Source organism: Falco biarmicus, chromosome 4, assembly GCF_023638135.1.
Source record: "Falco biarmicus isolate bFalBia1 chromosome 4, bFalBia1.pri, whole genome shotgun sequence".
NCBI classification, from domain to species: domain Eukaryota; kingdom Metazoa; phylum Chordata; class Aves; order Falconiformes; family Falconidae; genus Falco; species Falco biarmicus.
The window spans coordinates 100020479-100033534 of NC_079291.1; the positions used below are offsets into that span (position 1 = coordinate 100020479).

General features: G+C 42.3%; 1 protein-coding gene and 1 long non-coding RNA gene across 15 annotated transcripts in view; one reads left to right on the forward strand and one right to left on the reverse strand.

Moving 5' to 3' along the window:
• The window catches only part of SLC6A6 (solute carrier family 6 member 6), a 121356-nt gene that overhangs the window by 40734 nt on the left and 67566 nt on the right, over positions 1-13056 (reverse strand). For 4 of the 14 annotated variants that reach the window (XM_056335651.1, XM_056335650.1, XM_056335654.1 and 1 more), the window contains one exon: positions 12393-12428. The exons of 4 other annotated variants lie outside the window; for them this stretch is intronic. Coding sequence is in view for 5 of the 10 variants with exons in the window: in XM_056335641.1 (XP_056191616.1) it covers positions 5281-5337; positions 9753-9818; positions 12393-12428 (159 nt within the window). In the remaining 5 variants the exon portion in view is untranslated. Of the gene's footprint in view, positions 1-5280; positions 5338-9752; positions 9819-12392; positions 12429-13056 lie in introns of all 14 variants that reach the window. 6 more of the 14 variants (XM_056335644.1, XM_056335641.1, XM_056335645.1 and 3 more) reach the window with 3 other exon arrangements.
• LOC130147868 (uncharacterized) lies at positions 1694-8377 on the forward strand. Its single transcript, XR_008821409.1, has 2 exons — positions 1694-2575; positions 7861-8377. It is a non-coding gene; the product is annotated as an uncharacterized LOC130147868 (long non-coding RNA).

The following is a 13056-nucleotide window of genomic DNA, read 5'->3' on the forward strand; positions in this document are numbered from 1 at the left end:
CACCTTCCCTGCATACTCCCTCTGCTGTGCCAGCCCTCTCGCTGCGAAAGTGAAAAACATTAATTCACCAGGTGACACCCCCTCTCGAGGCCCCTAGCAAAATGCAGGAGTTTATCCAAGTGGCGTGGCAAGGTGATGGCTTTCCAAGTGAGATGGGCATTGCTGAAGAAGATTCAACGAGCTGTGCACATCCTTGACTCTTCAACCACCGTGTGCCCTGCAGTTACACAACTTTTGACCAAAGGAACAAGCATTTTCATTTTTTGTTTTCAATTCTGAAGGTCTGCTGTCAAGTGGATTGCAATTCTCTAGCAAGTCTTGGTGCCAATTAAACTAATTGTACTGCAACAAATAAACCACATCAAAATCTATAAGGGATGCCCTTCATCCTACTATAAAAAAGGCAAAAACCTTAAAGCCCACAAAGCTTATGAACTTGAATAGTAGTGTGCACTGTGCCTATTGAATTCTTTGCATGTGATTAATAACGTATTGATTCTACGTGACACATCTGCAAGGCACTTACAAAGCATGTTAATGTCAGACAGTCAGACAGCAATCTCTGTGCTGATATCCAAGCACCGTCCCAGTGCAGGGAAGAGAAACAATAAAGTAGTCATTTAGTGAAGCAAATGTGCAATAAAATGGATGAATTCATTATTTCAAAGTAATTTTTTCTTGGGGATAAATCATTCAAGCCTCACCTGTTTTTTCAATTCTAAATTTAGCCTTAAATTCACTGAGTTTACCAACGCTATCATAACTAGCTAAATTACTGTGCAATGCTAGATTGCTGTACTTTTTCAGTATGTTTTCCAACTAAGTCAAAACCAGACATATGAATAACAAGCAGAGCTTTCCATACCCACTAATGGCTTTGATCAGCTTTGTTATCAGGCTGCTGCCATACCTGCCCAGGCTACCTTCACACAAAGATGGAGTTGTGCTTTTACTGCCTCTACCCATTCATCTTAACTTAGTAACAGAGGACAGAGTTCTACCCCACCTGTGGCAGCTGTTTAAATACGTTGTCCAGTACCCTATTCCCACAATTCTAGATCCTAACACCAAAGCTGGAAGGGAACAATCCTTTCTTCTTCTTTGTTCCCCTGCTCCACCTGCATAACTGGGTTTGTTTCTGGAATACATTAATGGAAGGAAGGGTTGTGCAACACAGCACCGCGGGTGGAAAACCGCCAGCCAGCTCGTACCAGGAAAACAGCTACTACACGCATGCGATCACCGGCATTAGCCCCGTTACAGGGCTATAAAGTCCGAGGTTACGGAGCCATGAGCTCTAAAACTTCATGATAAGTGAGCTACTTTTGGTTTTAGTCTTGACTTCTCCTCCATGCTGGCAGTAATTATCAGCAAAATTATGATTCAATGATGGGAATGAGCTGTAGATTTTTAAGATGTGGAGAGAAGGTGGAGCAACCACCCACGCTGCCGAACTGCGGTACTGGGGTGACTGCGATGCTGGACCAGGGCACCACTGCCCCCAGGCCTTCAGCCATGAGAGATTTCCTAAGCACCCTGAGCTTTAATTTACTGTTGTTGTTTTCTTTCCTTCAAGAAAAAAAAAAAAGGAACATAAATTTAAAGCATATGAAGTTTCACACAGGAAATGAAACTGAAACTCCCAATGCGGCAGAGCAAAACAGTGTGTGGGGGGCCGGGGGGGGGGGGGGGTCTGCAGGGGATGTGCTAAAAGAAGAAGTGGCAAAGTCTATGAAGAAGCTCACAGAGCACGCAACTTTGCAAAACACATTGGTGAACTGTAAACTTTCACACACACACACACAAAAAGTGAAGCTGTGTAGACACTACGGTATTTATTTGCTTTCATGCAGCTGGTGCCAGGTGCTGGCTTGCACGGCTGGACACTGGCATGGTTTGTTTAATCCCAGAACAGCCTCGGCTCGGTCTCCAGCTGCAGCTCCGTCCTCTGAGCTTCCACGGCCAGCCAGAGACACTCAGCAGGCTCCTGGAGGGCACTTCAGAAGGAGTACCGCTAGGTCCTACAGGCCTCTCAATGAGCATTATTTGATCAAAAATGACAAAGTTTTGATCGCTAACCCTCTCTTCATCTCTTTTGAAGGTCGAAGATGCAAGTAAAACCTTTGGTATTGACCACTAAACCAATGTGCCTTCCAATATCACATGATTCAGGCTGATTCCCAATCAGAGGTGTATTTTCAGTTCATTTTTGCCACGGACTTCTGCCATCAGCTTTCACAGATGGAAAGCTGTGCTTGCTTTTATGTCAAGAGATATGAAAACCAAATAGTGCCAGAACAAATACTTCACTTCTCCAAGGAAACTAACATATAAACCACTTCTGCATATCACAGTCTGCAAAGTGCAGAGCACACACCAAGCACAAACAAACCCTGGCCCTGCACACTACTTGGACAAAAGCCCTGCCGAATTCACCCTGGAATTACTGCCTCTGAAGGGAATTTTGTAAGAGCAAGGCTGGCTCCAATACAAGAAACAAGCACCTGCAGTCCTACCTGTATACCAGTGTCAATCCCACAGGCTCAGGTACTTGCTCTTCCGTTGGCTTTTGCAGGTAAGCATACCCAAATACAGCGTGACAATACATGAACAGCCTGAGTATTTTTCTCCATCTCTTATCTTTTCAAACGCCAGCTGATGGCTTTCATTGCAGGTTGCTTTTATAGTCTTAACTTGACTACTGTAAACTTCACCTACTCCTGTGCACCAGTTCAGAGATGCAGTTCATAAAGCTGAACAGTTGAGGATCTTCCTGAGCGCAATTTCATCTAAGTGAACGTGCTTACACTAGACATTAATGTGGCGCATTAACCTTTAATATCCAAACCTGTTTTCATCATGACAATTGTTTTTCATGATTTCCACCACCACCACCTAATTACAAACAGGTGGGAAACTGTTTGCAGTTCGACCATAAATGATGGGTGCATGACAAACAGCTGAGATAGCCATAAAAACACTCCATGTGTAAACTAATGGTAGAAAGTGAGAGAACTTCCTTTGGGGTAACCCAAAACTTTCATAAGGATTTTTGTAAGGAAGTGACATGTGTACAAGAGCTACATGAACTTCTGACAGTTTTGCAGAAGGAGAAACCTAGGTGATTCAAAGCCAGTCATACTGCCTCAAATGCCTCCTATGAGTATTATCTATTAAACGTGACTTGTAATCTATGGCTTTTGTACCTCCAACACTACTAAGCAACAGTGTCTTCTCCTACTACATTCCCTCTCGGTGGCACAACACATTTTTGACATTTGAAAGAGGAACCTTCTACATCATTTAAGGAGGATCTGTATGAGAACAGAGGATTAATGTGGTTACAGAAGAGGGAGGGCAGCAATCATTAGAAAAAATATATGACAGCAAGTCTGTCTTATTAAAACTTGTGTTTAGAATCCTGCCTTGCTTAAAAGGGACAACAAAGGCTTTTGGTTGCTCACATTTAGTCTTTCCTCAATCCACTACAGTAGCCCCATTTGTAACTTCTACTTTTGACAGAGTCTGATGGGAAATAAGGTGTTTGCAGAAGCAATATACTTCTTGCTGATAAAATCATCCTGGCAGACTTGAAAGAGCAACCCTATAAAACTATTCACTTACTTCTTTTTCTTAGCAAGTGACTTTCTCCACCTTCCCCCAAACCCCCTCAAGGGCTAGATCATCACTCAAAACTCCGTAGACTGATACGGTGACTCTTGAGTGTAGTTTTCCTTCCTTTCAGCACGATTACAATAACACTATTTGGACAAAGGGCATTTTTTGGCTAGCATATGAGCCAACCCATGAAAATTTGCTACCCTACAGAGCTCGCAGATGCCCCTCCGCACATCCAAAGCTCTTTGGCAGACAGCTGCAGGGCTGGGACGGCGTTTAGCTGAGGAGCAGATGCTCTGTGCAGCGTTAACTCCCTCACGTGGTTACAGCCACACGAGGAAACCAGCACGTCATGGCAGAGTGAGGGCAGTTGGTGACTTGCTAAATCCTAAATACCCCAAACTTCTCTTCAAGGCTGCCTGAGAATGGGATTTGTAGCTGAAAGGGAAAAGAAGGTGATCTTTACTTTTTAAATACTCATTACCCTGATGTAATTATGCATCAAACTCTTCAACTGGTAACTTCAACTGGCACTTTGTGAAGATGTGAAGAGATCTCAAGTGAAATCCTGGTAAAAACTTCAACTCATTTCAGAAGTACCCAAATTTCACCTACTGATCTCATCTGAGGTTACCACTCAGATCTACATTTTAATCCCACACGACTAAAACCACTGTAACTTCATTGACCTTCAGGAGGTTGTTCCTATTGCTTGCTGGTATCAATGAGAGTGTCTCCAACAGGGAGTGAGGCGTTAACGTGCACAGCATCACAGCTGAATAAGAACGGGAACTGGGTATTAAACAGAACCATTAAATAATTTAGGTTAGAAGGGACTTTTGGAGGTCACATAGCTCAGACTCTTACTCAAAGAAGGGCCAACATCAAAATCAGACTGAGTTGTTGATGGCCTTATCTGGTCAAGCGCTGAAAACCTCCAAGAGTGGAAACTGTACAATCTCTGTGCAAGCCATCCCACTGCTTCACTCCTCCCAGGGTGAGCATTTTTTTCCTTATAACCCATCTGAATTTCCCTATCAGACAAAGAAAGAAGAGGAGGAGGATTAACACAAAATGACAAGACAATAACTGAGTGGGAGGCTCAGTCTTCCTGTTCTGGTGCTGCACGCACACAATACAAGCAGTTGGAAAGAAAAAGATGCAGAGGGTGTGTGTGGTGAGTGACAAATGGGTAAGCTCCAGGTTAAGAACAAAATAAGCAAAAGTCCCTGGTGGCAGCATATCAGATGATACTCATTTTATTGTCAGAGTAAAAACACATTCCTTTAAGAAAACCAAACAAACCCCCCTACTGAATGTTCCAGTGCATGCCAGGCAATTATTGCTTTCCACAATGTGTCCTGTGACTCACTGTGCCACAATAAATTGGCATATGGTGCTCATTCAGGGTATGTAACTCACACATTTGCAATAGCTCTAAAGAGCTAATGGTTACTTGGGCTGTAGTTAATTTTGGGGGTTTTTAATTTCCCCATGGCAATGCAATAAATGTCATGCTTATTATTGTATTATTATTTTAAAAAAAAAAAGTTTTTAGTGGCAGGCAAGTGTCATTAATGCCTGAAATCTCTTGTATGCTAGGGAAATCAATTCAGACAACCGCTGGCATGCAAAAGCACACAAATAATTAGTAAATACTACCTGTGGTCTTCTGGGTCCAGATTTGCCTGATGCCAAGAGCAATCAACTCCTTTTTGGCTGCAAAGGATAGGAGGGCACTCAATACCTTGCAGAAGGCACTCAGTACCTGGCAAAAATCAAGCTTTCTGTGTGCCAGCACCCCATGAAAGAGTAAACCCTGAAGTGCGTATGACAGAAATGGTTCTTTTCTCTTACAAGGGAAGGCAACCTCCTAGAGAGACACAGAGCCAGCTCTCCATAAGGTGCCAAATACTCTCCCTGCCTGGGAAAGGTGCACTTTCTATGATTACCCCACTTAAAAAACAGCTCTAACTCTCTTAGTGAAGGAGACAAGAGTAACAAAGCATCTGTCTTTCAGTGAGTCTGCCCAAGAGCAGGAGTAGACTAGACTGGACAACCAGTTTTTATCGTTAATAAGACATCAGAGATGGTTAAAAGCAAGGACCGAGCAGCAGCAGAAGAAACTGTACGCAATTACATGAAAACTCTTCTCCTGTAATCAAGATGACTCAATAAGCCCCGGCTACGCTAGGGCTTGTAAGTACCACCAAGAGAACATGGCTTCAGAGGGCTAATGGAAGTTTCTATCATACCAAGATGACTCAATGGGGGAGAACATCCTATAGAGACAAGGTCTACCTAACACTTGTATACATTTGACACAAGTCCGCTGACTCCAGTGCTATTCATTAGCAAAAGTGGATCAGTAAGATAGAAGTGGACAACCGGGATTTTGCCCACGTAAGGACTCAGAGCTGCAGCATCAGTGCCATGGGTTTCAAGGTCAGCAGGACCAGTTCCTGAAAAGAGGGATCTGACTTTGACACTGCTCACACGACAAAGAAATAGCAATGCTACTGGAATCAACAAAGCTACCACAGAGTAAATAATTTGAGAATTAGATCCTGAATTTGTATGTCTTTGCAGTTAATTTCACAGGTATTAAACAACACTAACGTCTCACAATGTGACTTGGAAGGAAAAACATAAACAAACATCTCAGCCTACAGCTCTATTGCTCCCTGATCCCCGAGGAGGCAACTGTTCCCTCGGTGGCGTTCTGTATGGGCCAAATACAATGATTGCCAATACAAATATTTTGTTCCTGGGTTTTTGCTTTATGAAATGTAAATTTGGACTGCGTGGCCTCAGGTGTTTTCTTCAGTGCTTAAAACAACAGGTTCCAAACGGTGATCACGGAATATGGTCACGACCGTAGCATGAACAGCAATGGTGAATCACACCCCACTCTGCCTATTTCCTCACCTTGCATCTCCTGAACTGTTTAATTGTGTGGAAGACAGTTGAAATTGTGCCTGAACCAAGACTGCCAGGGTCCAATCTGCACTCGTTTCTCTGTAAATTCTCTGCTAGCGCTCACAAACTATTCTTCATCTCCTCAGAAATATCCTTGATGTAATAACATGTTTCTTACGTCTTGCTTACCTACCTTCCTCTAGTAACATACTCGAGAAACTGCTAAAGTACATAAAAATTAAGTAGAGCTCAGACCTTTTTGCAATAAAAAGTCATGATCATCTATGTAGAAATGTCTAAGCCTTCCATTTCACCCAAGCAGACAAACCCAGCATTTCGGTAATAATCACCTGCTCCTCCACCCGCCCTCCAGAGAAGGAAATGCTGCCTTCGCCCAGATCCCATACCCTCGTTCTCTTGTTGGTTAATTGGCGACAGTGTTAGCTAGATTTTCATTATAGGCTATTATTTGTATCTGCTGTTTTCATGAAGCAGCTGTAATAAACAAGCGAGATTTATGTTCCTTTTTAAATCGGTTTAAGTAATTAGCGTTGTTAAATTTAGACTCTGAAAGAACCTAGTGATTTCTCTGTTTTTTAAAAATAAATACAGACGCTACAAAGTGATCTACCACCACCAGCCAGAATGGGCCAGAACAGTATGCACTCCACATACTATCCAAAATGTCTTTTACATGAGGAAATAATCTAAGTTCTCCAAATAATCTTTTAAAAGTAAATGATGGTTGTGCTGAATTGTTTTAACAACTATGTTGTGTGTTAATCTTCTCCAACCTAAATTCAGACAGGACTTTTTTATTCCTATTCTGGTCTATACAGGTTCAAATGGGCACCCTGGATCCAGACCACATTGGTAAGCTCAATGGGAAGTAGGACCAGAATGGAGTCCCAGACCCAGATCAGAATTTCGCAGCTGACTTCCTAGTTTGACAATTTATACTGCATCCAACTATTTATTATACAAGCCCTGACCCATGTCAGGCATTCAAATACCAAACTGGGAGCTTGTGGTCTGCTCTCATCTCTGCATCATTTTACTTTTTCACTCATTCCCCCTCAACCACAGCTTGCTGTATCGACAGTCCTGATGCTTATTTAAAATAAGTGAACACGATGCCCTCTCTAACCCCATTTGGCCACATCACAGCTACTGCTGCATTTCAGAGCCTGATCCAACAAACCTGCTTCATGACAGCACCAAAAAAAAAAAAAAATCCTCTGAAGAGCTTTTTACTCATAGGGGTTTTTGTTTGTTTGGTCAGTTTGGTGATTGATCAGCCTTACAATATTTTTCTCTGTGCAGGTGCCACCATCCCAGCGGTCCAGGTTTCCTCAGTGCAATGAGAAAGACAAGATGAAATAGCAGGGGCCATGACAGAGCTTAGCTTTAATGGTTCTAGAAGAGGGGACTGATGTTCAGCAGACATTCAGCTGACTACAAACCCCGAAGAGGTGAGGAAAAGATGATGTGCTGTGGGAAAGATCACATTGTGCCACGCATGGAAGAGATACAGCAACAAGATACTAATCGTATAACGAGAAAAGGAACAAAATGAAGACAAGGAGAAGGCTAAACCTAACAGTTTTTACATTATGGACTTTTCTAACTAAAGGAAGGAAAAGTCAGGGAAGTTATGCAAACAAGAATGATGGAGCTGGGAAAGGAGTTTGGAGTAATGTGCAGAGAACGGAATAGGTATCAAAATATAAAATTGTAAGTACTTCTTTGTTCTACATATGATACAACAGTAACAATTCCTATGTAAATGAAAAAACCCAAGAGCATTCCAATAAATACATAGGCATACTATCTTAAATCATTCCTGAGTAAAATAAGTAAGTGGCATGCAATGGGATGGGGATTTAGTGCTAAGAAGTATAAAACCCTACATCTCCAGAGAGCAGTGACATTGCCTGAGGAGCAGCTAGCTGAAAGCTGTGAATCCAAGAAAGAACTAAAGGTGACTGCAGGTAAGATTAGCCAAGTAGTAGAGTTTCTCTATGTGAGGCTACTGAGCAATGCAGGACAAGGGTCAAGGCTAAGCTATTTCTGGATGTGTACATATGAAGGGATGATACGGAAACCTGAAGTGCAATGCTATGTCAAAACAACCACAGTGGATACAGTATGAGCTGTTCAAGTCTCCACAAATTAGAAAGGAGACATAAAAACTAAAGGAAATACAAATAAAGACAATAAACGTTATCTAAGAGAGTAAGAGAGCTAAATTATTACAGTCTACAAATGAGAAGACTCCTGGGCTGAGATCCAGCTATAAATACCTTCAAGGCACTGTGTGTAGAGGAAGGCAATTAATCTAGCTTAAAAGATAGTAGGGCAAGAGGCAATTGCTTGAATTTAGGAACGGAAAACTTCAGGATATATAATAAGAAAAAGTTATTTGAAGAGACACATCTGCTCAACAACACAGACTCTCAAGGTGGTAGCCAAAGCACACTTACTGTATGCACCAAAGAACAGGCTGAGTAAGGAAGGAGCTCTGGGAAAAGCTGCAGTCACAGCTTTCTATAGCCCAAAGAGATCATCACAGTCCAACTTATTGTACTTTTAACCTCTTTCTTTATGGGTTATCTGAAAGACTGTGCCCCTATCTAATTAAAAAAAAAAAAAGACAAACAACACCTAAACCTATATATCTATGTAGTGACAATACATCCACATCAGAGCTCAGAAGTGGGGGTGTGCAGCACTCCAATGTGCAACGCAGGTAACGGCAACCCCCTCTAACTCTCTTCTGGCTATTCAGCGGTGTGTGCAACATGAGTATGCTGGGTGCCGGGCAGGACAGTGTCAGCAAGACAAAAACTGCTGACCCAGCCAGCTTCTGAGTATCTCAACTCTGAGGTCAAAGGCTGAAGTAGAAACCACTTCTTGTGATACTCGTGGTCTTCCCCAGCCTTGTGTTAAGAGATCCTGCATGGAAGCTTTCAATGTCACTGCATAAATTATGTACTTTGATTTACGATTAGCTGAAAACCAACACTAGCAGTATTTAACAATCCTCAGGAGCTCTAAAATATACTTGCATTAAGAAAACAAAATAAAAATCCCCAAACATTTGCAACAGGCCTTGCAATTTTCAATGACAAATGTGTATACACAAAAGTGAGGAATATTAAACCCAAGTACCGTTATACCCTCCCTTAAACATATCCCATCCCAACTGCACTCACCAATCGGGACTTCTGTCCCCTCCTCAATGTAGATGGGCAGTGGTGATTCCTCCATAGGATGAGGCACTGATGGAAAGTAATGAATTGTGGTAGTATTTGTCGCAAAGTGACTACAATAAGATGGTCCCTTTCTTATCATTACAACTACATACGGCTGGTAACTGTCACAAAGAATCCTTTCTCAAAGTGGTCACCTCCTGTCATGATGACCAGTCCAAGTCACAGTCCCGAGGGGTTAATCCCCACCTAACATTCACCGCACAGGAGTCAACCGCCTCTGAACGGGGCCTGGGAGAGGTCCCTGTGCTGGACGCTTCACGATCCTGCCATTTCGCTATAGCCTCACTATTCCCATCCCTAGAGTTTAACTCTCTTTTGGGAACTCACACAGCTGAAGAAGCCAAGGGGAGTCAATGCACAGACAGGCACAAATAGAGTTATTGAGTCGAAGTCATAATATTTCATGCACAGAACCAGAAGAGAGAGGCTCTGATGCTCAAAGCTTGCCATTAGCTGTTGAAAACCACAGCGGGTGATGGAAGGCCGCACCACAAATGGCCTCTGGACCACACACTTTTCATTGTTCATTCATTTCGGAGCGTCTGTATCAGACTTAGGAAGCTCCCCATTACTTGTCTGTGATACTGAAATCTCCAGACAAAACCCTTCAGATCTGTGCTGCACGTTTATCCTGCAGTTTCCAGACACCATACAGTCACTGCTGTAGGGTTCATCTGTTTGGGTTCTTCTCCACTTGGGAGCTTCTTCCCTTAAAAGTGGGGGGTTTTGCACTATTTCCCATTTAAAATCTCTGGGAAGCACTTGTTTTGAAAATCCTTTGAAATGTTTGAATTTCCTACACTAGAATGAAATAATAATGAACTACAAATGTTGAAAATGGTCATAATCAAAAGCCTTCTGGATTTTTTCCTTCCCTGTTACCTTTTAAAGATGATCATGTACCTTCTCAAAGATACAAACTCTTAACCTAATCTCAGCTAGGATTCCAGCTGCAGGGAAGGAGGATTTTTTAATCCTTTGTCGGATATCCTTCACTTACTACTGGATTTTTCTTTTTTTTTGTTTGTTTGTTTGGTTTTTTTAAGAGATTGTCTTATGATATCCATAAAACCAGACAAAGAACACTTGTGATTTAAAGCTATTAAATAAAGTGTCTTACAACATTTCTGCTAGCAATGCAACCAGAATAAAATAGTGTTTTCAACAGATGCTTGACTAGCAACGGGGGCTTAATATAAACCCCACACTGGTGCTTTGTGGGATGCAAAGGGCTGTAGTTCCCTGCCTTTGCCTAAGCCCAGCACTTGCTCACGTGGAAGATGAAGGGAAGCACAGAGGAGAGGGAAAGCAGAACACGGTTGCCTACGGAACCACCGTACAAGCCACAGAAATCATGGTCTACCAGGGCGCATTGTGCAAGCCACTTTTATCTAGAAGCTGAACTAACATTCCAGCTCAACAATAGCAAAAAAAAAAAAAAAAAAAAAAAATTGTTACCACACCGCGTTTTGCTACATATTAACCAGCAGTTGCTACGCAAGCATAATGGAGTGCTGCAATTTCGAGATATATGTTATTTTAAAAAAAAAAAAAAAAAAAAGTTGACTTATGGGAGATCAGCCTGAGGTGCGCTCGTGGGCTTGCCATGCCACTGGACGCAGTACATGCTTGGAAGTTAGGCAAAGCGGGCCCTGCATTGGGAACAATGCAGTCGTTTTCCTTGCTAAGCTAACTTTGCATTAAGGCAACGAGAGTCTTCAATCTATGCAGCCCCTTAAAATATTTAATCAGATTTATTTACTAGGAAGAAATACCAGAGCAGAGCTTCCTATCCTACTCAAAGAGTTCTCGTATCTGAGATTTGCAAGCAAACCAGGTCACTAGATGGTGTGGAAAAAAAAAACCCTCTTGTATTTTTATGCCATGCAGCTTTCTCAGTCCCATGAAGAATACTGTACCAGCCTCACCCAGACTGAGCAGTCAGTCTGGAGCCAAATGCTTTCACAAAACATTTGCAACAGTATTCCCCAATGGCTGGTGGCACCTACTCTTACTTTAATAGGTATCACCATAGGTTGTAGAAAAGGCCTTGAAATACCTATAGGCTATTTGAGGCCAATTACGTGTATACACAGTCTCTCTTACCCACACGTATACATGCACACACTAGTACACATGCACGCAAACAAATGGCTCTATAGGCAGAGCTTGGATTTTGTAGGATCCAAGGCAGAGAAGCTGACTCTCGTCACAGGGTTTGGGAATCAAGGACTCTGGGGTACTAAAACGAGATCTCACTTGCGGGTCTCCTCTGCTTTGGGCAAACCACTTTAAGATTATCCCTCCAGGATTTACACACGAACTTTATGGGCATGCTGCTTAAATGTCTGCAGAGTGCTTTGCAATGTTTTCTAAATTCTGCAGTGATATGCGCAGAAGAACTGCACAGATAGATTTAAGATAACAGTTGCTGAGCATTATTACTGTATAACTACAGCCTATTTTTACATGCTCTATTCTTGATTTCTATAAACAGATGGTAAATGTTCAGTATTTGAACATTTTAATGAGCTTTATAACCCTTTTGTAATTTCATAAACAAGCATAAATAACACTTACATGAAGAAGAGTCTCTCCTGAATGGATTTTCTCTTCCTGTTTGGAGAAAAAAAAAAAAAAAAAAAAAGAGAAGAAAAGGCAAAAAAAAATTTTAAAGGAAAAAATGGGTCTAGCAAGATAAAGTCAGACATATTTCAATGTTATCATGCATAGTGCTTTCTGAACTCCATCAGTATGAACTTATATTTCAAGAACTCAGTACCAATGCCAAACCAGGCAACCATTTCTCATCTAAAAACATCACAGAAAATGTGACTATATCCATCACAAGAGCAAGGAAATTATACCGCAGCACTGAAATAAAATGCAAATGCCATGTGATCCGAAGCAAAAAAGGAAAACCTTTGAACTACATTCCAGCTCACTGATACCCCGTGGTTCGACGTATGGGTTGCTCTCCTACCTATGGACAGCCCACCTACCCCAACACCCTAAAGCAGGGCACTCCTGCTGTGTGCTGGCACAGCGTAATCGTTTTTCCACGCCAGCGCTCAAGCACCGACTGCATTCAAACCCGGGTTGAGCAGCCACAGCAGCAAAGGCGTTCTTTGAGGCTGTGACCATTCTGGGCGACAGAGAACCACAACAGGAAACCTAGTAACTGCTAAAATGCACGAGGCTTCCAACAGCCCATGGGTCCCAACAGCCACCCTCCTGCGGCTGC